At 39.0% G+C, this 27,928-nt stretch overlaps 1 protein-coding gene across 1 annotated transcript in view; it reads left to right on the top strand.

The window, feature by feature from the left end:
- luzp2 (leucine zipper protein 2) overlaps nt 1–27,928 on the top strand; it is a 102,108-nt gene that overhangs the window by 51,224 nt on the left and 22,956 nt on the right. The window contains exons 2-5 of the mRNA XM_083667341.1: nt 6,116–6,233; nt 12,930–13,000; nt 15,252–15,333; nt 19,958–20,020. Coding sequence (XP_083523467.1) covers nt 6,116–6,233; nt 12,930–13,000; nt 15,252–15,333; nt 19,958–20,020 — 334 coding nt within the window. The remainder of the gene's footprint in view (nt 1–6,115; nt 6,234–12,929; nt 13,001–15,251; nt 15,334–19,957; nt 20,021–27,928) is intronic.

Below are 27,928 nucleotides of genomic sequence, written 5' to 3'. Positions count from 1 at the left end.
ACTTTAACAACTACTCTCTTATAATAACTGCTGTCACCTCAGTGTAAGTAGTTGAGCTGAGCCCAGGCAGAGGACATGGCTGACATTTAGCAGTGCATTCAGGTCGTCTCAGTGGCACTCACGCCCACTGCCATCACTGGCAAGATTTCCCAAACTAATGGAATAAGTATTCCTGTCAGATGACGTGTGCGCATTGAATTTCAACAAAGGTAGAGCACAGCTGCTATGATGCACAAAATCATCTGCCCTATCAACGCCTTCATGCCCTGCTGTGGCAGAGACTCATAAGATGTGTGTTATTATGCACTTTGTCACCCATGACATAATTCCTTTTTAAACTATGATGCATTGTGCACCTTGGACAGCTTACAAGGCATCATGGAGACTTAGTAGAGCCTATAACAGGTGTTACAATGCACTAAAATTGCATCATAAGGCAATATAAATGCACATACTGTACTGTATAAGGCATTATGTGTGTACCTCATAGAAAGTGTTACCAAGTCGTTAAATGTGTGATAAGGATAAGATTCCTACAAAGTGTTAATTAAAATTGCACGAATGATAACAAGAAAACATGCATTCTTTGTACCATAAACATGAATTTATGTCAGAGACAAAATGCTGGTATACAAGCTCCAATGAAATGCTTACAGTCTCTGAGTGCTCACATCTGAAAGGGACTCTTTCAGCTTTCAAGAGAATATGTTTTGCAGCTATTGAATCTGTGTGTGTGTGTGTGTGTGTGTGTGTGTGAGTGAGTGAGTGAGTGAGTGAGTGAGTGAGTGAGTGAGTGAGTGAGTGAGTGAGTCTCATCTAAAAATGAGACGCATTAGTGTAAAATGTTGTCATGTTCATAACGCTCCTTTGCACACATAGAAGATAGATTTACATTCTAATTTCATCTGTTTGAATGATTCATTACTTTGTAATCAAGCAATGTCATCATATGCAATTATTTTATGATAAATGTTTTCAGGCAATTTTATTGTAGGTCACTGACACATAATCAAATATTGTTTGCAAATTAGATGGCACACGCGCACACACACACACACACACTTTGAAAAGATTCAATTGTGTTTTTCTAGGTTATCAATTAAATATACTGATTGTTTTTTCATATGCTAGAAGAATGACATTTTAGAATCCTATCCAATCTTGTATCTCCCACGCTCTAATTTTGGAAATAAATCACAAAGATAAACTGATCGATATGAAAAGAGAGAGCATCAATCTGATCCAAGACCTTGGAAGTTTACTTTGTCTTTTTTTTTGTGTTACTTTTGATGAAAGTCATTGTTTAGCTGGCTTTGAATACTGAATATGTCACATAATCAATCTAATGCAAGATAGTTCTCTCATTTCAGTGCTCTCATTGGTCATGGAAAAAATATCAAGATAGAAGAAAAACAATAGCCTACTTTGAAGTCTTTCTTAGATATCTTGATTTTGAATAGTGCCAACACTAAATTGGCTTCTTCTATACCTATTGTTTTACCATGTCTCTCTACTAAACAATTACAGAAGATTTAGTGTCAGATATCCTGACAGCCATGCAATTAATATTCCCTGCTGTCTGCGATGTTTATACAAGACAAGAGTCAGTAAACATGACTGATTGATTTTGTTGCAGGTGCTGGGTGGTGGTCATGCTCGGGTGGAGGAATATATTAATTTCCTGACAAGCCTTGGGCAGTCCTCCTTATTAAAACTATTTATTTGCACCCTCTTAATGACATAATTAATCCAGCCTGAAATTGGAAGTACCACGTAAACCGCTGTCTGCTCATAATCTGCATGACAGCAAATAAACTCCTTTTATACATAGTGGGTAAGATTCAGCACTTACAAATAACTTCTGCTGTTGGATTTTGTAGCTTGCGTCCTATAAAATATATCCCCCTCAGTTTAGTTCCCCCATGATGCTGTTTTCAAAGAGAATTTGTAAAGTACGGTGACCTTTTGGGGATACAGCCAATGGGCAATGCTTTATTTATCATCAAGGAAGGCAATTCTGACTATTGCTAATTAACCATAAGAACATGGCAAATTCATGATCTCTCGGGGCTTAAGAAATTATCAGTAAAATAACATTGTATTCAACATCGTTCATGTGTAAATTCATATTCATAAACACCTAACAACCTCAAGTGTTACTTCTTGATGAAATAAATGATTGGTAAGTTGTAAGATCCTCAAAAAAGGCTTTATTTCTAACATGACATTAGACTGTATTACCGTATTACCAGTGATACCATATTTTTATGGCAAAGACACACACACATCCAAGGATGCTTATTTTCTGTTTCTGATTAATCCCTGCCATATATTGTCAAATATATGATGAAAGAGGTGCATTACATTTAAAAACTGTGCCCAATGTGTGTCATATCTATAAACACATATTTTCATGCTTATACTGTACAGTAAATGCTTGTTATGCAAAATATAGGTCCACAGTACATTGACACACAATAGACTTTCACCTCATATAGGCCATTTCAACACTTTGACCATTGAATAGAGAGGTGGAGTGATCTCAAACTATTAGCCATTATTAACGAAGTCCCGGGTCAATACATGTTAAACTGGTGCTTCGATCGAGTGTTTACTGACCAGCGCTGTCAACTAAAGTCCAGGCGCTCCCGCTGCTCTCTGTGAGAGGTGAAGTACCACAGCCTCGCTTCCTTTTATTGAGCTGTTGGTTTGCTGTTGACTGCATGTGGACCTCAGCACTTTTACCTTTAGGAGCCGGCGGTTCAGCACTTCTCTATTACATGGCAGGGTCAAGCTCATATAACTCAGAAACTTGCTGTGACTCCAAGGCTAGAGAGATGTTTGTCCTCAAGAAGTGTACGTGTATGCATCCGCACTGCAATAAATGATGCCTTCCCATATGGGAGGAAGCTCATCTTTCGCTTTCCTTTTCTTTTCTTTTTTTCCCTTCCTTTTTCATTATTTCGACTCAGTCGTATTTGGCTTGCTTGACTTATGAGGCCAGCCCGAGGTAGATTTAAAGGAGTGTGGAAATTGCAGAGGCCCCAAATAAAAAGATTTCATTATGTGATCACTGGCAATGGAGGTTTATGGCCATCAGCCTGCTGCAGCATCTGATCATAAGCCTGTTTGTCAGACAACCAGTTTCTCATTAGTACACTCTTCTGCCATCCAAAACGGATCTATGTGAGGGAGAGGTTGCCAGAACGCTGGAGTCAGAGGAGGTCATCACATTAGTGCACATCTGGTGCCATATTTGGCTGTAATGACCAATTTATTTCGGACCACGTGCCAAAAAAGTCTAGGCTTTCACTGTTATCTCTTGAGTCTTGTGATATAGCTGTTTCTGTGTCAGTGGGCCTCATATTACAAGTTGTATTCATTTCACAGACGCGGATGGGCCAATTCCATTGGGTAATGAATAGGCTGGCAGACTGGGAGTGATTTCCTTTACTCTCTCTGTAGCATGAGCCTGCAATATATTTCAGGCATGCCATACGGTGGCAAGTCATGCACGGGACGCATTACAGTTGTCATTTATTTATTTTCCAGGTGCTGCTTTTCTATGACTGATTAATGGGATATTGTGCTTGATCTGCTGATGGGATCTGTGACAGGGGGTGGTGCATTTGGAAAAGAGCCCAGGTTGAAGCTTGGAATTCAGCCGAACATGGCGGGACCATGTTACATTCATGAATGCATTGATGATTCTTTCACACTCTGAGCAAGTCCTAGTGACAAAAATCCTCTTTACAGAGATGACTGTTAATCTACACGGATACATATTAAGCGTCACAGAAAGGTGTTTTTGATGATAGGCAACGTTGGTATCACTTCACAAGCTGATAATATAACATCATAAGGACTCATACATGATTATAACGTAATAGTAATACATCATAAATCATAATGATTTAACCTGTCTTCTTTCTGCAAAGTGTCAATGTAACCTTTTTGGATTGTGGCTACCTGGGTCTCTACCCTATCCTCAAGAGGCATAAGACAAAATAATAACTGGCATAACAAAACAATAACTATTATTCCTCCAACTGCAAGAATGTGCATTTGAATTCCTTTAATTAATACAATAGTGTTCTCTGTGTGAAACAAACTAATTCAACCGGGTATTCACTCTAACAGGCTTCCCTGCAGTGTGGGAAGGATGTTGTTTTCTCCTGCTTCCTGGGTGCTGGTTTTGATTGAAGAGGCCCTTGATCTCCTAGTGACTTGTAGAAGCAGAGCTTTTACTGTTTTATGAGGGCCTCAGCTGAATGCCAAATTTGGAGACTTTGTCAAGAATGAGAATAAGTGCAATTCTTTCTTTCCCTGCAAATCATTCACATTGCACAGCCATGCATGTGTGGGGCCATTGCAAACAATTCATAATACACAGCATGCATGTTGGGGGTAATATTGACAACCAGTTCTTCAAATCATCAGATGATGATTGATCATCAGATGATGATTTGAAGTAGCTCTCAAAAATATGAATTCTTCTCTGTTCCTTTTCTAAATGAGGGTGTTGCATTCAATACAAATACATTTTCAATAAACATTGGTGGTTGACAATAGGGAGGATGTAAGCTAGCTGCTATGTATTTATATCTGACCACAGTTGAAAGGGAGGGAGAGAGGAAGAGCTCATGTGGTCAGCCATCTTGAAATCCCAAAAGGCCACTGCTGTCAGTTTCTCCTTCAGCTCTCAATTTGCTACTCCTGAGCTTTCAATCTCTCTATTTCCCACTCCAACCACTGGGTCCCTGAACTCTCCGCCACAGCCTAGTATTATTCATTCGTATTATTCCTATACACTAGAGCAGTACAGATGAATCAAACAGATGAATCAGCTAATGGTTTAGTTGACAACTAATTTTTAAAAACAATTGATCAGATTTCTATATATCAGACCAAGGACAATATGTTAAAGCTAGAGTGAGTGACATGTAGCCAGAGTGTTGTACCGTGTAGAGGGATTTGAAGACATGCTGATTATTAAACTGGTTTGGAAATATGATTAGTGTGGGAAACTCAACTGTTGACCAAACTCATGACAACTGTATTCTATTTAGATGTGTTTACCTGTGTTTACGAGCAAAATTATACCTGTGTTTACGAGCAAAAGGTCGTTAACACATAGAAGTGGTCATCAGTTTGGTCAACAGTTGAGTTTCACACACTAATCATATTTTCAAACCAGTTTAATGATCAGCATGTCTTCAAATCCCTGTACAACAGTACCAATGAAGCTCAGTTCAAGCAATTAGCACCCTTTTGTCTTTATCTATGGGAATGGGAATGGCAATTCGCACTTTTGATTTGGCGGTCATCATTTCATTGTTAAACTTTTACTCCCCACTTATTGTTTAAGCACCACTTTGGGTCAATTTCCAGATAAGATTAATCGGTAGATTAATTAACTAATAGGAAAAGATAAATCAACTCATTTCTTTTATCGACTGACAAGTCTACTAACTTAACACTTATTAACCTACGTATATATGGCATACTGTACATGCGTTGAGGATGATTTCACGGACCATTTTTCAAAAAGACTCTATAAAGACCATATCTACATGCAAATGTGTATTAAAGTAATGTTTGCCTCCCGGCAAGGTCACCATGAAACAAGAAAAATGGTTTTGCATTGACATTTAAATCGAGGAAAGATTTATTAAGAAAGACACCACATTTGACAAATTGGCCCTGTGGATTTCTCAGTAGTTTTTCAGTGATTGGGTGACAGTGTGAATAGTGCACTTGATAGAAATGCAGAGGCAGACCTCTGGTCAAGTGACACATCTCCTTAAAGACGCTTTCCAAAATTGATTGGGTGATTGAAGGAAATGTTATCTGGAAACCAAGGACTGTGTTGAGTAGATGTTAGTTTTCTCCCCTATTGCTTTACCCTTTAGCTCTAATGGTAACGCTTTTAATCCGCTTTAACAGCATCTCTTCTTCCCAAGGGTGCCAATAAAGTGTGATTCTTTCAGGCAGTGGCAGACATAAAATAGTGATATCCTGTCTCTCTCTCTCTCTCTCTCTCTCTCTCTTTCTTTCTCTCTTTTTTTCTCTCTTTTTTTCTCTCTCTCTCTCTCTCTTTCTCTCTCCATGATAGACAAAGCTATGAAGGGCTGGAACAGAAGCTGAAGGAGGTCTTCACTGAAAGGACTGGCATCCTGCGTCAACTCTCCAAGACTTCAAAGGAACTGGACAGCATAAAAGGCAACCTTAAGGTTAGAGTCCCACTGTTACTTTCTGACAGATTATGGGGATGTTAAAAGGGGGTGGTTGGCTTTGAGTGCTGGGCGATTGGAACCCTGAGGTACTTTCCCAGGCTCTCCGACAGGTCTTGAAAATGTCTCTGAAATTCTGCTCATCCTGTGATTCAGTCCATTCTCATCTGTCGTCTAGACGTATAATGATCCACTACGTACCCCAGGCTTCATTAATCAAACCCAGGATGAGCAAAATGTTCTGTGATTTGACGATCCCTCCCCTTGATACAAATGCAGGGCCGTTTTGGAAGTGGAAGTGGACTTACTGCAGAAGAGATGCAGATAAATTAAAACGTGAATCACTCCACAGTGAAGGAACCCTGAAATCTGGCTCTAGTGACACCATAGTTTAGAGAAGGTTTAATGTAAATAGCAATAGCGATATACAGTTTTTTCTAGATAGAGTATTGTTTTTTAATTGTTAATTGTGTGTTAATCGTGACAACTAAGACAGTTAAATGTCATGATATATCAATATAATCTCCTTTGTCAAATGGATGTCTCCAATTTATTTTAGTATGTTATAATTTCCTGTGTGCAGACGCAGTGCCGAAAGGAGCTAACATAATAGGGTGATTTGAGCTGGAAGACACACATTGATTGATAAAGATCAGCATTTCTATACAGGGGACTATCTATGTTAGGAAGATGCTAACCTTGGGAAACCATATAATAACACTTATCTCAGATCTATTAATTCCAATATATTTTTGCAAAAAGACAATTGTCTTACAAGGCAATAGCTTTCTTTCTGATACCCCATGACCCCACTGATCAGGGTTGAGGTAAATTCCATTTCAGTACTTGTCAAACAAGAGAACTAACAGAGATTCAGTGACTAGATTGCTAAAAAAAAAATGTAATGAAACATTCTATGTTCTGTGAGCATTTTTAATAAGATTTCATTTTCTACCTTCGCAAACAACTTCCTCCTCATGTCCTAAAGTAAACCATGAGACACATACTGTATAAAGCTCTCTCAAGAGTTAGCCAGGATGCCACAGTCCCAGAGGCAGTCTTGGATGGAATTGCTCTCTCTGCCCATTTTGGTGGCTAGTCTGGATGGCTGTGGCTTGTGACCAATTTAGGAGGCAGAAACAGAGTTGGGGGCTCGATATGGTTTTAATGCCAGTCAATGACCTCCTCAATTACACCCTATGGCTTGTATGTCTGATCAGGTTTATGGTCTCTAACCTGGGTTGGGGTGGGGTGTCGTCCTGACTGACTCCAGTTGCATTGTCCCTCGGGCAGGTCTGGATGGCACAGCTACTGTACCTCTGTGTAGTCTGGCTACCACAGTCCCCAGGGCAGGCTTTAAAGTCTGATCGCTGTGGGCAGACTTGGGTGTCAACCCCCTTGGCATCATGCCAATGTACTGGGCAGAGCAGGGGTCACAGAGACAAGCATAACGCATTCAGGCACAGCCATGCCCAGGGTCTAAGTTATGTAACAATATTGCACTATATTGCACTATAACAATATTTCACAGGGCACAAAAATAATACTTGACCACAATGATCACGATGTGTTTCAAGTGACCGATATAGTTTCCTGTCATTTTGAAAAGTCTGAGAAATGCTCATGATGCATTCTCTTGTGTTTTTAATATTGTAGCAGATTCTAAACATCTCCTCCTCCAATGTCGCTTTGCGGGAATTTGGTATACATGATCTATTGGCAAAGATATTTACATGTAAAATGTTTCATTAGATTAGCTACAACAACATGGACGCTATAAGCTAAAAATATGTAATAGTGCCACCCTGTGGTCAAACACAACCATACTCTAGGGGTTAGTTGAACCCATACCCATGAACATCTGTGCCAAATGTTATGTATGGGGATAGCAGATATGCAATGTTCAGTTCTTGTTCTGACAGGCCTAAATTTGTATAAGTGGTGTGTTTCCCTGCCTGAGGTTGAGTTTGTATGCTGTGGTAGCATGTGTCTGTTGTCAGACTGGAGGAGATGTTGGTCTATAACAGTAAGCAAGTTACCTGACCTTTAAACTGTGGCTAAATGGTTCTTCCTCTCTTTCAACATCTTGAATATCAGTGATGGTATCAAAGCTGTATGGGCTTAAATCTGTTGTTGAACCCTACTGGGAGTTGAGGTGCCAAGCGGAGCAATGGCTTCTATCCTATTAAGCTGTATAAAAGCTCACTCAGGAGGCAGTGCCAAGAACCATCAGGTAAAATGTAATTATGAGGGGGCTGACCCATACCCAGGGGATGAATCATTAAGAAAATAACACTTAGGACAGTAAACATTTTTTTAAAGGTGCAATCTGTAATTGGTACAGTACATACAGTGGGGGAAATAATTATTTGATCCCCTGCTGATTTTGTTACAAAGAAATGAGCGGTCTATAATTTTTATGGTACTTTTATTTGAACAAATAGAGACAGAATATCAACAAAGAAGTCCAGAAAAAACACATTATATAAAGTTATAAATTCATTTGCATTTGATCGAAGGAAATAAGTATTTGATCCCCTACAAACCAGCAAGAATTCTGGCTCATACAGACCGGTTATATGCCCATGAGGCACACAGATTACTCCTGTCACTTTAAGAAAGTACTCCTAATCTCTGCTTGGGTATAAAAGACACCTGGCAATAGAATCAATCTCTTCCATTCCAACCTCTCCACCACCATGGGCAAGACCAAAGAACATTCAAAGGACATCAGGGTAAGAGTTGTAGACCTGCACAAGGCTGGAATGGGCTACAAGACCATCAGCAAGAAGCTTGGTGAGAAGGAGACAACTGTTGGTGCAATTATTAGAAAATGGAAGAAATACAAAATAACTATCAATCGCCCTCGGCCTGGAGCTCCATGCAAGATCTCGCCTCGTGGGGTAAGGATGATCATGAGAAGGGTGAGGGATCAGCCCAGAACTACATGGGAGGAGCTTGGTAATGATCTCAAGGCAGCTGGGACCACAGTCACCAAGAAAACCATTGGTAACACACTACACCGTAACGGATTGAAATCCTGCAGTGCCCGCAAGGTCCCCCTGCTCAAGAAGGCACATGTACAGGCCCATCTGAAGTTTGCCAATGAACATTTAAATGATTCAGAGAAGGCTTAGGAGAAGGTGATGTGGTCAGATGAGACCAAAATTGAACTCTTTGGCATAAATTCGACTCTTCGTGTTTGGAGGGAGAGAAATGCTGAATGCTACAATCCCAAGAACACCATCCCCACCGTCAAACACGGAGGTGGAAACATTATGCTTTGGGGTTGCTAAGGGTACAGGACGACTTCACTGCATTGAGGGGCCAATGGACGGGGCCATGTACCATAAGATCTTGGACGAGAACCTCCTTCCCTCAGCCAGAGCACTGAGGATGGGTCGTGGATGGGTCTTCCAGCATGACAATGACCCAAAACATACGGCCAAGGCAACAAAGGAGTGGCTCAAGAATAAGCACACTAAGGTCATGGAGTGGCCTAGCTAGTCTCCAGACCTTAATCCTATAGAAAATTTGTGGAGGGAGCTGAAGCTTCGAGTTGCCAAGCAAAAGCCTTGAAACCTTCAGGATTTGGAGAGGATCTGTAAAGAGGAGTGGACGAAAATCCCTCCTGAGATGTGTGCAAACCTGGTGACCAACTACAAGAAACGTCTGACTTCTGTGCTTGCCAACAAGGGTTTCTCCACCAAGTACTAAGTCATGTTTTGCTTGGGGATCAAATACTTATTTCCTTCGATCAAATGCAAATTAATTTATAACTTTATATAATATGTTTTTCTGGACTTTTTCTGTTGATATTCTGTCTATTTGTTAAAATAAAAGTACCATAAAAATTATAGACCGCTCATTTCTTTGTAATCAGGCAAACTAACAAAATAAGCAGGGGATCAAATAATTATTTCCCCCACTGTATATTTTTTTACTTTTAAATCAGTGATATATAGCCATTGATTCTAATGTAATTTATAAATGTGTTCGATAACTAATAAATTAGTTCTACTGTCTTACCCCATCAGAACACAAAATATAGCCTTGTATGTTTGTAAACAATGCAATTGTAAACTAACAACGTATAGCTTTGAACATTGTTAAAACTATAACTTTGATATCATGAAAGGTCAGTCCTTGCATCCATAGCTATGAAATTGAAAGTGGTTACATTTCTCCAGCCCCATCCCTCAGCTGTTTACCAAAAAAGTGTTGTTGTTTGAGTTACAGATTGCACCTTTTAAATGTTAATATATGGTATGGTTACCCCTGATCGCTGTATGGTTATACATACAGAACATAATTGATCACTTTTAAAAAGGTACTGTTGATTGTTTTCTTTTTATTAGGGGTCTAAGCAGTGAAACAGCACATAACCCTATGGTGTTTGTATCTGTAAAGCCTCCAAAGATTTTAAGCTGAAAATATTTTGGGGAATAAAAGGATAATTATATTTTGTATTGATTGGCTGTGTTTTTCCATGTCTCCTAACAGTGCTATTTGTAGGGTTAATTTAACTTGGATATAATGCTTTGAGAGGTATTTTTACACCTGACACCAAAAGGGTGCCACCTTGGGGCAGTACCAGAATAGATGATCTATTGATGCTGCTTCTTCTCCGCACAGCATGCATCGGAGCAATTGTTCAATGCCCCTTATAGTAAGCATTTTTTGTGGCAAGAATTTTATGTAGTAGTTTACATTTTAAAAGAACAGTGACCAGTCCATTATTACTTTATACATCAATTCATAAACCTTATGCCAAGGGATCATGACGTCAATAGGGCTGAAGCCAAAAGTACACAACTCAAAGGACCTTATTTGGACTGGTACCAGTGTACTTGGCAACACTTCTAGAATGTAGATCAGATGTACATTACGTAAAATGAGTAAAACCCACTGCGTTTTACATGACTCGCATTGGCAACAGATACGATCTTCCAAAATAATTTAAATAGCTTGCCATTATTATGTCATTATCATATAACTAAAAAGCTCCTTTACATACAGTAAGCTCATACAGAAAATTAACCCGAGGTGCAATACACTTGTGGGTAAAAGTCAAAGCAAAAGTTGCTGGACCTTGAAACTATGTGTTCAATAACAATTTCTTTGCCCGATGTTTTTATGTGATTTTAGCAGGCCATACCTCTTTGATTATAATGAACATGCATTTTGTATTCTACTGTCGAAGGGCCTCACCTCATAATTGTTAATTGATATATTTGTATTGTCACATCACACATTACACATATTGTGAATAATGTAGCTTTTGGGATTAAGACCTATTTTAAGGGCATTGGAAAGTGAATGTCCCAGTAGGCCTACAGTATGTAAGAGTGGAGATGGAAGAACGCTCAACCCATAGGCCTATCCCTCCCCCGCTAAAAATACTGTTTGTGGGCTGTGTGTTGATTTTGACACATGCTTAGGATTTTGATATGGCAGCTAGCCACTGATTGCTTTGTTTGAGACATGTTTTTAACAAGTTTTTATAGATTGCATGAAATTATGGTGCCAGTTAAAAAGATGCCGTAGCTCACTCAGTCGAAAATGATCTTTATTGGTGGTAAAACAGCAGCAAGTGCTACTAGACTAGCAATTCAAGAGGAACCAGAGCCCCGCCAGGTACAGGAAAGTACCACTACCATTAAGTTAGCAAACATAATGCCGGTCATAATACCCAGTCTAATCCACACAGTGTGTACTGTAATTGATTCCTATGCAAATCAGAGACCCTATAAAAACAGATATTCATAAAGATATGAACTATTATCGTTGCACTTAGATGGACTCAATTTGCATTTATAAAAAAATATTTTCACTTTCACACAGGGTATTTTGTGTAGATCAGTGACAAAAAAACTCAATTAAATCTATTTTAAAGTCTGGTTGTAACACAATGAATGAAGGCACTGTATTTAGAGAGAGGCAGATGAAACAAGTGTACAGTAAACATGTTGTCCCCCACAAATGATGTAGCGCCCCTCCTTGTGTGAATTGGTGACATTTATGTGTGACTGAAAAGTTTAAAGGGATTATTGAACTCCAATTAGTATATTTCTGGAAATCAAAAATCTAATGTATTATTAAAGTGACACTATCACTTGAATTTTGTTATCATTTTACTCAAAATGTTGTCTGCTTGAACTTTCCTTCCCCAAAAGCACCATATTCATGATTGAACAATATTCCAACCTGAATGTAAACTAGATGGGTTCATATTTTATATGATCATCCCATCAAGCAGTCTTTTTGTTCAAGGAGAAGAGTTATCCACCATCCACAATCATTGAAGGACCTCTGTTCAGTCAAATGCAGATAAAGTTCCTCTAATGGACATTGTCATTGAATAACAACACAAACTTTTTTGTATCACCTGTAGTGCAAGTTGCCTTTTTTCTGTGAATTATTGAATTGGAGACTTGCTGTACAGTTTCTGAAGGAATACGCAGTATGCATACAGTACCTGTACATAAAAAAAGTCAAACTGAAACAAGCTGTACATGTTTGCTACCTCAACTTGGAGAAAGCACTTCATGGGGCTGTATTTGTACACTGTCTGGCTTTCTCTCTCTCCATGAGTGCTTTGAAATAACTCATTCACATTGGAGTAAGGCTGTGAGTGGACATGTAGTAAACCAATTCCTCTTCCCCAGAATAAAAGGCTTTCCTCCTTTCTTTTAGTCACTGAAAAATGATGACTCGGTGCCCAAGAAGGATGTCCAGAGAATCCTGGAGCTCAGCCATAAGCAGAGGTAAATCAAAGCTTCTTAAACTCCTCTCCCTCCTCTTTCATACTTAATGACTACAGCAACTGAATAACTTACACATGAATCATAGCTACCCTATGGGTAGTCAATGAACCAAAGAAGTTAAACTACAGAAAAATTGCACTGAGTTTCTGTAAATCTGCATTCCTTATTCAAAAGCAAAATTGGGTTACTTGTCTTATGAAGTGTTAAATAGTCCTTATAAACATTCACAGCACCTTAATAATGCAGTCATATACAGTAGCATTATAGTATCAGAATTCAGAATTAGAATTCTTTTATTTGGCCAAGTATATTTGCACATACAGGAAATTGACTTGGTGAGGTTGGTGCATGGACATAAAAAACAAATAGCAAATATCGACAAGAAATGTACAAAATAAAGACTAAAAACAAACAAAGAAGTGTGCACCAACACACCGTGGCAGCCGTATGAGGTGCCATCTTGAATGAACATTAATAGTACAGTCTATTAATGCAATAATAGACTTATTGATACAGGGTATACTATGTTTACAGTATAAGGGGTCTTGGTAACTTAAAGCACACAGTTGTAATGCATTATAATGCACAAGTTTTCCGTCATTTACATAGACGTGCCTCTTGTGCCTTTGCATTCTTTTATCGTACAGTTTTATGATGCTTTCCAATTTAATCAGGTGCCGCTTATATGTTCATACGGCTACATAGTACTGCACATGAGATAGCTTCAACTAAAGTGTTGTTACTATTGTTCAAAATGTCTTTTGTTCAGTTTCACCAGTTAAATTCACAATTCATGCCTGTTGCTGGTAGAGGGATTTGTTGGTATCTAGGCTTCGTTCAGTTAGATTAGATTCCAGCTCACTGCATATCTTGATAGACAATCGACAAACTCACCAAGGACAATCCTCACAAACCATCAAACAACCTTTTATTATAGCAGTTGCTGCCAGTCCACAAAAGCCAGCTGCCACTTTTTAATCAAATTAATCCATCTTTTGTGTCCCTATTGTCAGGTATAATTACCAAATTACTTCATCACAGGACATTCAGACAGGTGATTTATTGCAAATCATTCGTTATTGGCAACTTTCAACCAAGTTTTGATTGCTTTGAGGAAGTTACAGTGCCTTCGGAAAGTATTCAGACCCCTTCACTTTTTCAACATTTTGTTGTGTTATATAACATTAACATAACATATAACATATAACATAACATTGTGTTATAGACTCAATTTAAATTGATTAAATTAAAAGGTTTTGCCATCAATCCACACACAATACCCCAGAATGACAAAGCAAAAACAGGTTTTAAGAAATTTTAGTAAATTTATTAAAAATGAAATACAGAAATACCTCAATCACATAAGTATTCAGACCCTTTGCTATGACACTCTTAAAATTAACTAAAATATTTTCCATTAAGGGATTCTTTTTGGCCACTTGGTTACAGACATATTTGTAGAGTGACTGAGATGATGTTGTCCCATCAACTGTGCTTGTACTTGTCCTCTCCACCATTCAACTTTGTAGATTTTTGTAAGTCTCCCCAGGCCTCAGGGTCGCATTCCTGAGAAGTTTTGTTCCTCTCCATTTTCTCAGTTTGTAATGACAACCTGATCCACACAGTGTGTAATTGATTCCTATGCAAATCAGAGAACCTATAAAAACAAAGATATTAATTCCAAAATTACATAAACTATTATCATTGCATTAAGGTGGACTCAATTCAACTTATTGAGTGATTTGTTGATGACATTTTTGCATTTTAACTAATTTTAAGAGTGTCATAGCAAAGGGTCTGAATACTTATGTACATTAGATATTTCTGTATTTAAATTTTAATACATTTACTGAAATTTCTATACCTGTTTTCGCTTTGTCACATATTGACTGCATGATGTTGCTCCCTGATTGCACAATTGATAGACCATGACCATGTCATATTCTGTTCAACTCGCTGAATCAAAGGGAATAATTCCAATTCTTTACAGCTGTTATAAATGTGTGTAACAAATCTTAAATGCACTCTGGTGTGGTAATGGGATCTATAAGTTCTACATGGGCATTCATAATGCATAAAGAATAGGTAGCTCACACTGTTTCCAAAAATGCCTATCATGGAGGTATGGATTGATTGGATGATCTCATTCGGTGCACAGTTGGTGCGTTATATTCTGTCGCCCGGCCACTGCAGGAGTCTAAGAGGAGCAGTATGTACTAACAGAGTATTTCCCACCTTCTCTTCCTGCCAGGGAAGAGATGAAGTCCCTCCAGGTGGCCCTGCAGAAGCAGCTGGACGAGGCGACAGAGAAAGCGGAGAAGCAGCAGGCCACGGTGAGGGAGCTGACCCATCTACACCTTCCTTCTCTAACCTGCCCTGTCACTTGTCACCCAGGCCTGTGGGGCCTCTACGCTCATTACCCAGCCACCAACTCTCCTGGCTCCCCTCCCCCTCATAATTTAGTAACCAGACCCAGAGAGAGAGAGAGAGAGAGAGAGAGAGAGAGCTTTGTTTACCCCCAAAAATAGGGAGGAGGAAAGGCAGCCTGATCTCATGAATCATTCTGTATGATATCATATATAAAGTAATGTCAGAGAAGACGCAAAGATGTTTACGCGTGAGCAGTCAGTATGACATGAAGAGGTAAGTTAGGGGTGGCAGACGGCGTATAACCAAGACCCAACATTGCTGGCTCAAATCAGCCTTGGGACAATTTTGACAAAAGAGCTTTTAGTGGCTTTGTTTGCAAATTGTTGTTGCTAATGCTTGCTAATGCCTGCTAATGCCTTTCACTGACAACTTACTAGAGGTGGAAAGAGTACTGAGTACCTCTACCCACCACCCAACTCTCTATGCAACTCATTGTCACTCATCCCCCAGGCATTTTGTGTCCTTCCCCATCCAACGACCTGTCAGTCTAGTACTAATTAAATTCCATGCATTCACGTCTTAATTCACTGCAGTACCTGGCTACTCCAACAACAAAGAAAGGCAGGCCACAAATGAAAGCAGACTTATGCCTCGGATACAATACATGGTTTTGCCTGGTTTACGGCTGTCAGCATCGGAGAACCATTGGAGAATGATTCACTCAAGTCAAATTCGACTGAACTGGTAAACAGTATGGTACATACAGCAGCGACAATGCCACGGCAGTTGGGTGTGATCACTGGCCGATTGGCTGCGGCAGCTAATCAGGACATAAGTCAGAGCACTACTCACACTTGGCGAAGGCCGAATTTATTCAACTGAGGCTGAATTTATTCAACATGTTAGAAAATGATCAGGACACTGTAGAGTGCCCAGTGCCCTGTAAGAGCTACCAATCACAAATTGGGTATGTGCTTACACTTTGCTGGCTTTGGTGTTGCGTTTTACACTGAGTTTACTCAGAATTGATACGGTTTAGAAAAATGCATCTTCGCCCCAACATAAACTACCTTAATAGTTACCTTTATAATGGCAGACATTACTTACAATTTTGACTGGTGGGATCTTTATGAAATGTGACAGAACCACAGTGTGTCCCTGTGGTGTCATGTTTTTCAAATGCACTGTATGGACTCTGGCTATGCTGCACCATATTTCTCTCCCCAGAGAGACAACTGCCTCCATGTCTCGGAGATATCCCCCTGCTCTTCCTCAAAACTAATTATCAGGAAATCAACAGTGTGCCTAATTAGCGCAACAGACAGCCGTGGAATACTTTTGAGATGTTCAATATATGCTAGCAAGAAAAACATGTCCAGCAATAGTGTTGACCTCTTATTCACTGCCTCAAGGCTTAACACTGACAGTGATATTAAAATTGGCATTCATATTGCATGTTGCACAGACAGTACAGTAGCAACCTAAAATAATTACAATTAATATTATTGTCATTTGCATGCTATTGAGAGTGACAAATCCCTGGTGTGGGGACACAGGAATATAATGTTAGTTCCTATTTTTGAGAAGCAGGTTTAAAGTTAAGGGTTCCACAACATGAATACTGCAACATTGGATAGATACAATACATGACCTTCTGATTTGAAGAGGCTCACCTTGCACGGGAATGTGTGTGTGTGTGTGTGTGTGTGTGTGTGTGTGTGTGTGTGTGTGTGTGTGTGTGTGTGTGTGTGTGTGTGTGTGTGTGTGTGTGTGTGTGTGTGTGTGTGTGTGCGCACAAGTACTTTTCCTGTAACTACACACATGGAATAACATAGAAAACATTTTCAAAATGTCACATTTTAGCCCCTTCACATGGGATGACCTAGCATTGTTTAGAATAATTGTTACCAGTGTTAGTATAATGATGGAAATGATGGTAAAGGTTTCTGGGATTTTAAAACAAGTTTTTTCTTGCTTTGTGACAGTATATAGTATGTTCAATTTACTGCAGTTAAAAGGACTAAATCGGTCCCCTATGACTCCACCAACCACCTGAGCTTTTGGAACAGTTTGTAGCATGCTATGAGTGTTATGTAATTGCCAAATATAGCTAGTTGCTATCTATCTCAGATGCTGCTTGCACTGATTCCCATAATGTACTGTATTCCCTTTTACACCTTGTTGATAGTAGATTACCAATTACATACAATTAATAAATTAAAAATTCGACATGGCTTTATCCCAAGGTAATGAAATGTTTAGAATAAGAACATCTTATAAGAATATTAGCATCTTCAATAATAACGCTTGTTTATTGCAATATTGTTTTTCGTTTTGGAACATAAAGAATTTGACACGGTGTGTTCTAAACAGTAGCTTCCACTTTAGGTGTTCAATGGGTTTAAGAAAACAAACTTTGTCTCTTTCTTGGGGGGGGGGGTTTGCAACTCCAATCAAACAATGTTTTCTACCATTGCCTCTCACATCAAATCCACAGAGCTACTGAGATGTCTAACAAGCTCAACTCTCACTTCACTTCTTTGCCTCAAGCTATAGATCTGGTTTCAACTGAAAAGAATACTGTACTGAAGCACCGTGTTACAAAAAAAACAGGTTGCATTCAGCATCCATGTACATTTAAATAAACTAAACTTTTGTAAGTGTTCAAAACATAGTATGCTGTATGATCAGGTTATTCACACTGTTTTGTAAAGGTTTAACTCCAAATGTGCATATCATGGGATATGGTCCTTATTTGGAAGGCACTTTGGTTAACCAGTCATGAGTGAATGGAGATAGTGGAAGCACATTGGTTGACCAATCATGAATGGGTGAATGAGTGAATGGATAAGCACAGGACTCTTAATTGTCTCAGCAAAATAAGCTTTTGGTGTGCTTTCACTAAACTTTCACTAAAACACAAATCCAATTGTATTTTTGCTGGATGAGTAGTGTACAAACTGGAATCAGCAGAGATGCAGAATGATGCTATTTGTAAACACACTTCAAAAGATAAACTAAACAGTAGGTAGGACAAGGAATGGAAGCCAACTTCACAAGGTGAACAATATAACTCAATAAACGAATAGATTAGTGTTCCAGTAGAAGGCACTCCTCTGCAAAAAAGGTATGCAAAAAAGGTATGCAACTTAATTCAAAGGTTGGCCTTGCTATGACAATACATCAAATAACAACACATTAGAATAATGAGAATAATAAGTAGCTGTTCTCCCAAATACCCAATTATATTTCATAACAGTATATGTGTTCCATTAAATACACCATTATATTTAAGTGTAACACTCTAATTCATTGCACAGCAATATAGTGTATACGACTGCATAATAGCCATGGTGACATTGATGTGGACACAATATTGCTTGGGCATATAATATTGTGCCGATTTAATTAGCAAGTCACACAAATCTAACTATAACTATAGCTGTCAAGTTTGCATCGCAATGTCAAAATTAACGATGTAGATATTTATATTTTCCATCCTTGTTCCTCTCCTTTGCCTCAACCGAAAATAAATGTTACACTGGGATGTTTTCTCGACATCCCCATGGGCAGAGGCACAAACTCAAAGGCTAAAACGTGAACTGTGATGTTATCAGGGCCCTGCTCCGGGGCTGTGTGTCAACCGCTGAGCCCTGGTTTACAGTCCCCCGGGTACCTTCAGAGATGAGGTCACCTGGACTATGAATTCTTTCCCCTTCGTCCCCAGGACAATCACGATGACCTCACTCAAGGACAATCCTTCGCTTGGATCCATCTCCACAGAGGTGAAACAGAAAGCGAAAATGGCACAGCTCTCTTTTCTCTACCCACTATCCAGTCTTTTAGAAGTAGTTCCTCGCAGCACATTGCCATCTGCAGTGGGTATTTGAGGCCTGACTGTCTGTTAAATACAGGACACGAGGGAGGGCTGCACTACTGAGACATGCCAAGCTTGCGATAAAGGTATTGCGATAAACAAAGATATCACTCTGACACAATGAGCATATGGGCTATTAAATCAAGCACATGGTGGAAAATAGTCCGTCACCCGCCGCGCAAGCTGGGCATAAATGCCTCAGATATGTGATACAGAATCTAAGTGTCAGTCCACTGATTCAAGTTACACATTGTTCCAATAAGTCAAAGTCAAAAATGTTTTGTAACACAGCAGAGAATCATAATATTTGACATTGTTTTATTTACTATATATAGTAAATCTTTAAGGGCTCACTAAAATAGCAATATAAAGAGAGTAATAGAACCATATGGTGGTACTTGGAGCCTTAGTCACCCCACAAGGCATTGGATTGGTTTAAATTGTGTGACCTTAGGTTGTGTATTATCTTCTATGCAGTTTGAACAAGAACCACATCAGCCAAATTGTTCATAACTAATTAGGCCTATATTAGGATTGTGGAAAATCCAGCCCAAGGAACAAGTGCCGACATCTGCTCACTTGCTGGTGGTAAATGAATGCAATTCATAACTTAATTCTAAATGTCACAGTTTTACGATCAAATTGAAACACAGTCTGAAAGAAATGTGTGCCTGTGCAATGGCAATAACATTGTTTTCTTATGTCAATAGATCAAGTTTCTAAAGATGGAGATGGAAAAGAAGACAAAAATCATTAAGGACCTGCAGCAGGAGGTAAGATTTCAGGGGTTGACTTAAATGTCTAAATGTTGTGCTAACCCAGCCTCACTGTTGACATATACTCCTTGTTTATACCACATTTACAATATGGGGGTAAGCAATACCTTTCATTTGACATGATTTGATCATCAATATGTTATTCATATGAAGAGTTAATTGGTTTCGATCTTATTCAAAACAACACATAAGCAGATCTTATGGTTTGTAAAGGTCATTGTCATGGGCCACTGAGGGTCCTATATTGGCAGTGTTGAGTGATTGGGTTGGTAAATAGTTGAGCATTACTACCAGTTGGATCCACAGAATTATTTAGGCCCTCAGGGCTTTGAAAGGGTCTGGAGTTGTGGGATGTTCTAATTGGCTAACCCAGGGGCAAGGTAGTTACTGGCTGTCATCAGAGCGTAATCTGTAAAGGGGCAATCTGTAATTGGAACATGTTTTAAATTAATGATATTTTGCAATTGATTATTGAAGAATATAACTTAGAAATGCATTATGAGCTTAGTTCAACCATTATACCCCATCAGAACCCAAACTATACGTGTATTGTCTGTAAATACAATACAATGCAATTGTAAACAAACACTATATAGCTTCAAAACATCGTTAAAACTATCATTTGGATGGATGGTCAGTCCTTGCATCCATAGCTTTGTCTATGAAATTGAGAGTGGTTACATTTCTCCAGCTCCATCCCTTAGCTGTTTACCAAAAAAGTGGCTGGGAGCCCATTTTTGTTGTTGTTTGAATTACAGGTTGCACCTTTAAGTCCAAATGCCCCAGGGCAGGGGAGAAAGTAATCAGTCAGGAATAGAACTGCATTGGTTGTAGATGCAGACATACTGTTGCTCTGGACCTCTTCATGAGTGAGACATGAAAGACTCCAAGCAGAGGGATAAAAACTACAGCAATATTCAATAAAAAGCCAGGTGAGAAGGTAGACATTTTACATTGCCCGTGGGAGGTCAGAGAACATATCGTGACATTATTAGCTCTGCTCACCAACATCATCTGGTTCGCTGTCTGGCTGTGAGAATATCGCCAGTGGGTCTTGTTCTGACGCACCAAACTCTCATAGGACAAATTCAGTGGCAACACTACTGAAACTGTGTTCTCAAGTCACTGCTCTCACAGTGGGGGGGAACCCCGTTGCACATGGCAGTGTTCTATAGCAGCTTGGTTTACGAAATGTCTTATAATGAGGCAGTGATTTGACTTCTTAATGGAAAATTAGAGGGTCAATTAGAGGGCACTCTCAAACACCAACTGGTCAGAACACAAGCTGTGAGATGACACGGAAAAACAGATGGGAGTGTCTGATATTACCATAGTGACCACAGGATGCAACCCTTGTATCTATAGTCTTCGGCATCCTATGCATCCTTTGCAGGGGAGGTTGGTGGAGGTAGAAATCAGAAGATGGGATCATTGTAATGCATGGAACGGACAATGAGACCATCTCTTCGATTTCTACCTCCACCAGCCTCCCCTGATCCTTTGTATTCTATGGTCATAGGCAGATAATTAAGAAAATAGACTTGCTACTGTACACATATTCACAATCACATAAAAAAAACAACTAGCAGAGTATGACAGCAATCATTATGCCAACAAAAAATCTTATTTAGCGGCGCCGCTAGAAATTTGACCTATGTGGGAGTTAGCTGAAATGTGTTTTATTCTAGCACAAATAAACATTGGTCTTAGTGAGAGTTAACATTGAATATGCTTTACACAGTCCACTGAAGCTGTGTTTGGGCAGAGCCTCTGAGATTTCCGCTGGCAGGAGCACTAGAAAGGGGCTCAGAACACACTGAAAACACATTATGTAGGGCCAGTGCTCCACTATCAGTTGGTCGCTGTAGCGTTGACATTTTAAGTCTTGGCTTTTTTCTGTGCCAGATATATCTTGAAAAAGGCTCTCTCCACCAGATTTGAGTGTCTTTGTAGTATAATACAGAGGGGTCATCTGTGATGGAATCTGGGAACCACTCTGTGTAGGTTTGACATTTTCAGTCATAGCTGTTTCCTGTACCAGATTTATCATAAAAAATACCACTCCAATTCTGCGGTTGTCCTTTTTTATAGCTAGATGCAGAGGGTTCATCTGTTGCAGATACAGAGGTCAGAGAAGAATTATAGCTGTGTCATATTCTATCTCACCGTCCTGACTTTGACTGTGGTGCAGGCCGACCTCATCATTTTCTTTCTGTTCTTTCAATGCCACAAAGGTTACATGGATGTGATTAGCTAAGATTTTGGACAAAATAACCATAATGGTGACATTGGCACTGAGTGACATTGGCATTGAGACCATTGGCACTTGCTCTCGAGTTAAAAAATAGTTGGATTTCGAAAATGATCCAACAGAATAACCTCACTGTTATTAAAATGTACCATAACACCGGGAAACATGGTGAAATCAGTTATTAAATCAATTACAGCAGGGATATATCCTTCCAGTCATCGTATAATTAATGAAATGTCATCTGCATAGATAACAGGGTGGTGGCTCCTATTTTTAATTCCTTATTATCAGCACACTTCCTAATTGACTCAGCAAGGGGTTCAAGATCAGTATGCAAATGAGAGCCAGATAGAGGGCCACCCTGACTTGCTCCTCTGTCCAAACTACAGGATGGGGGAGCACAACTAATTTATAAACACCTCCAGGCCTGAAGTGATTGATATAAAGTCCATTTGACAGTCAAGTTATCACAAAGCCCAGAGCGGCGCTGAGCAATAAATAAATACTTCCATTCAGTGTCATCTGGTGATATAATAAAGGCCCTCTAGGATAGTCTGGATATAATATTAACTTACACGAAGGAGATGTTATCAGTCTAAAAAAGGAATACTTCTTCCAAATGACACTCATCTGAATGAGGATGGAGAACCTGCTCTCTTTACCAAATCTTCTGGACAGTATCTTAGAGACTACATTAAAAAGTAATATGGGGCTTAAAGATGCTTATTCATCTTGAGTTTTTTTTTTTTTCTCCAATATCAGAGACACTTCTTTATTTAACTTTGGAGGAAGGAGGTCCCGGTTGAGTAGAATATCTCAAAATACTGCTGCTAAATTTATAGTGCCAACAGCCATCAGGGATTTATTACGTCATACATTTGTTTGGGTCATATTAAGTTTAAAATCAAATTAAGAGCAGCTTTATGTGTCATAATCATGGGACCTTTCTGAATTTCTAACCCACTTTCCAATGATATGTGGTAAAACCAAATGTGTTGTTTAAGATTTATTTATTTATCTAATCGATAATCAATCATGCATTATAATCTTAAATACTGTGACTAGTATGGCGTTGTCTGTCATACTGTATAGACAACACATACAGCCTCTTAGGTTCCAACCTGATCTGGTGATGATCCTATTGCAATCAGAGATCTTGACCCCTCAACTCCCGATTCAAGGTTAAAAGCTCTCCCCTCCAATTGCTGTCAGATCATAGCTGGAATACATGTAAGGTCAAAGCAGTGCTTTTGTCTTATGCTTCCTGCTATAGATCAACACGCTCACCTTTAGACTGTGAGACCATTTACCTCTATTGAAATATATAATCCATCAATTTCTACAAAGCTATTACAAAGCAATTCAAACTAGGACTTGTTAATACAATGTTACCTCAGTTATTACAGCAGTGCAGATATAAGACAACTCGAAACAACCGTACTGTTGTTTCCACCAACCTCGTATCTGCTTGAAAATCGTCCTCTACAGTAGGATGCATCTGCCTGAAGATAGTGCCAATCATTTCACTACAGTTTTATGACTGCAATTCACTGTAAACTCATCATCTATGACTGGCTCTTGGGGATGAATATGTGCATTTTCAGGCACAGCTACAACATGATTTACAGATGACACAGTTCCTGCTGCAATTTGTCAAACTATGATAATGGAGTATTGTGGTAGAAAGCCTGCCACAAGCTCAACTGCTTGTGTCGGAGGGGATGCCTCTGAGCTAGGTGGAGGCAAGGTATGAAGAGTCTTGAAGGTCAATGGAAGGTTAGTATGCTCTGCCAAATATGTCATGAGTGACCAATAAGATGACGGTAACACATGTCTCATACAATAATCCTCTACTGTTAACTATCTGTCATGAGAAACTTCAAGATTAACAAATTGTTGAAAGACTAGACAATGTGTTTCAGCTGGTAGACAGTTCTAGTGAAGTAAGGGTACACGGAGGATACACAGGTGTTACAGTTTTTAAGTACTATGTAATAATGTGTACCTACCACAGAATGTGCTGTAATTGCTGTGCACTGCAACTGTCTACATGTATGACGTATGTATGAAATACCAATTGTAATTACATGGTTTAGCATCACTTAACACTAGAAGCGCTGGGCTCTCAGCACTATTAATAACTGCCAGAGAACAGTTTTTGCACGTCAAGCTTTTGAAAAGTGTAATCATTAAATTTGATAAATACCATCACACAAATAATGCATTGGTTGTATTAAGTCAGGGCTTAAGAATCATTAGGATACCAACCTTTGAATTCTGAAGGACTTAATAAGATATAAATGGATATATTTAGGTTTACACCACAATTTCATCAATTTGATACATTTGACACATTTTATTTCCAGATTGATTTAGCTAAAGGTATGAAATAGAAGGCATATGTAACTGAGTTCAGTAATTGCTTCTTTTTTATAAAGAAAAAGTCCAAAAGAACTGATAAGGACACTGACCGCAAACATTTATGCAGAGGGAGTAGCCTATATTATCCAGTCCAAAAGGACAGCCTGAGGTATGGAATAAATGAAGAGAAAAGCATCTGCAAATTAACTTTGTAGTCTGTACAGCTAAATTGGTTGCACATAGATGCAGCTCCTATATTTATTAATTCATTTTACAGTACAACATTAAGGGCGCATAGAGTGATCACGTGTTTTATTATTTACGTGAAAACATTGTGTTAATACAAGATAATTAAAATACCTGATCGTACTGTATACCCTACAGTACATAGTGATGATTTCATTCCACTGGGTTGTCACTTGATCAATTCACTTGCATGAGTGGTTATGGCACAATTGGTAGAATTAATTCTGTTTTACTTTCTTCTTGGTGTAAGAAATAGTAAAACTATTAAATTCATTAAATTAATTAAATTTTACTTAGGCCCTATTTGACTAATTTCCGCCTAAAAACCATACCCAAACTAAACTGCTTATAACATTAGAAATGTGATAGATGCAAAAGCTGAATGCTATTTGATGGGCAACACCTTGAAGTTTGTGTGGATATGCTCAAATCATAGTTCAGAATAACATACTACACATGACAAGGAGACAAAGTGCAAATAAAATATCCAAAATGTATTTTTTCATTTTCAAAGTAATCTTCCACAGAACATTGACAAGTCTACTATAGGTCACAAGAGCTGAAAACACTTCACAGTGCCTCAGCGACTTATCAATAAAATGTGTGCAAAAGAATTGTGTTGCTACTGCTACAGAACAGAAGTTAAAAGGCTTTTTGTGAGTGGTTCCCTTGAAACCTCTCCAGGTGTCCCGAAATCTCTCCAAAGTGTCCAAATGCTTCACTTTCTTTTAGAACCCTAGAAATGTGCAAAGAACATTTTAAAATCAATAAAACCAATCAATCCACCCAACTGTAGACAATTCTGGATGACCATCAAAAAACAACAACACATAAATCAACTATATACAATAAAACACAGTAGTGAAATTTAAGTGGCATAATCTCGTCCATGTTGGAAAAACTCTCAGTTTGTAATGTTATACAACTCAAGAAATCTGCACTCATTTACTTGAGTAAGCTATACGATTCACTTGCTGAAAAGAAAAAGCACTTGTGCACACATCTATCGTCATTACATGGCTTGTAATATCACGCAATAAGATCATTTGTGACATATCATTGATAAATAATAGATGGATATATGCTAAATTCTTCCCAAATTAGTTGGGTATACAGCATATACTTGTGCATCGCTTTGCATAGTGTGACTACACCACTGAGGGAAACCAAGATTTTTAAAGCGTTTCCTGGCAGTTGGGAGTGGCTTTAAAAGGATAGTTCACTTTTTAAACTTATAGTCAGATGATTCCTGACCTTGAAAGAAGTCTATGGGCCAGGAGAAATCAATGTAATCAACTGTAATCAATGGTTCAGAGTTATTTAAATAGCCATTACTACGATTCCATATTAAGAAGTTGTCAGTTCTCACACAAAACGGCGTCAGTCTCACACAAAACTGCCTCACTTCTCATCCCAAATATTCTCATTCTCATACCTTTGTTGAAACGGCATCATTCCACCTCGAGTAAGGCATCAGTCCTCAGGTGTCATTCCTTAAGGCATCAAACCTTAAGGCATCAGTTAACATCCGTGGATCAAGATGGTGTCAGTGATTGGGGAACAAAACTAATATTTTTGGCCAATCACCTCAAATGAACTGTCTGATTTGGTTTGAAGTTACTTTAACGTGATTTGGGCACAAACGTTAAACCTTTTTTTTGCCTTACAAACCAATATTTCTACTGTAGCCCTCTGCCGGTTGCTATCGCCTGATCCGTGCATACACACATGCCTTGGTCTGTAACTACTGTAACTACTACTGTAACTACTGTAACTACTGTAACTACTACTGTAACTACTGTAACTTGGTCTGTAACTACTATCGTGTGTAGGCACACATATTCTGTAAGTGACTGGCCTGTGTATTTTGCAACAAACCTTGTAAGCCAGACACTTCCTGTGGAACTTCGGTACTTTTGTGTGAAGTTTAGTCCAACCAACAAGAATTGTTTGTAATGGTGATCCTGTAATGGTGATCCTGTAATGGTGATCCTGTAATGGAAGGCACTGAAAAGAGAGGTGGGTGAGAAAGCCACTGCACATGTACATGCGACATGATGTTGTTGTTGCTAAGCGCAAACGAGGAATGCACACAAATAATGGCAATCATAAATAATGTTATCTCTGTTTTGAAGCTCTGGCATGACCCACAATAGGTTACGCTTGGCGCACATAACATGTTATGACATATGTGGCTTAGTGGATCTAATTTTGCGTAACACACCATGACATATGGGCTTCACTGGATCTCATTTTCACTCTGGGTCTGTTCTGGGGCAGCCACTTGTCACATTTTATGACAGCTGCCATTTCTCTGAGCCACAGAGGGTGGCCCTTCTTTAGAGAGGAGAGGAGGCGCAAGCGTCTGGACTTGATGCCAGGCCAATTCTGCCTCATTGAATCACATAGCACTGCCATTCCAGCTCATTAACTTGTGTGTGTGTGTGTGTGTGTGTGTGCGTGCGTGCGCATGCATGTGTGTGTGCGTGTGTGCATGCGTGTGTGCGTGAATTGAATCCACTATTTGAACCAACTTGTACTTCCTCTGTTGTCATATCCACACAACAGCAGTTAAACTGCTTAAATAATAGTTTACTCTATTTGACTTACCTAGGGTTTACCCAGTTCACCCTGACTGTTTTTGAATCCATTAGGCATTGTGGTAGTTATAAACCACCCTCAACAACAATGTCCTCATTAGCATTTTTAGCAATACATTGCTAAAAATGCTAACTGATCAGTTTTTCTATAGGAAGAACCTTGGGGGGCCACATTAAATAAGTGTATACCCCAGATACGGCCTGTGCGCCCCCAGTTGCCGACCCCTGCTCTACTGTATTGAAATTAGAAGCTTGTGAACCTATACTTTTTCGCTCATCTGTAAAGACAAAGTGATTGATGTACAATAATAGTGCATCTGAATGAGTTGTTCTTGTTTTTCTCATGATATCAGACAATCCATTGATTTGTGTTGATGACTAATTATGCAGTTCCCTAGCCTCTCATGCTTGTTGGGTTAAACAGCCAGTGGTTGAAAAATAGGCCCA

This window comes from Argentina silus (genome assembly GCF_951799395.1).
Source record: "Argentina silus genome assembly, chromosome: 3".
Taxonomy (NCBI): domain Eukaryota; kingdom Metazoa; phylum Chordata; class Actinopteri; order Argentiniformes; family Argentinidae; genus Argentina; species Argentina silus.
The sequence above is the reverse complement of the archived record's forward strand: the minus strand, read 5'-3'. Positions and strand labels throughout refer to the sequence as shown.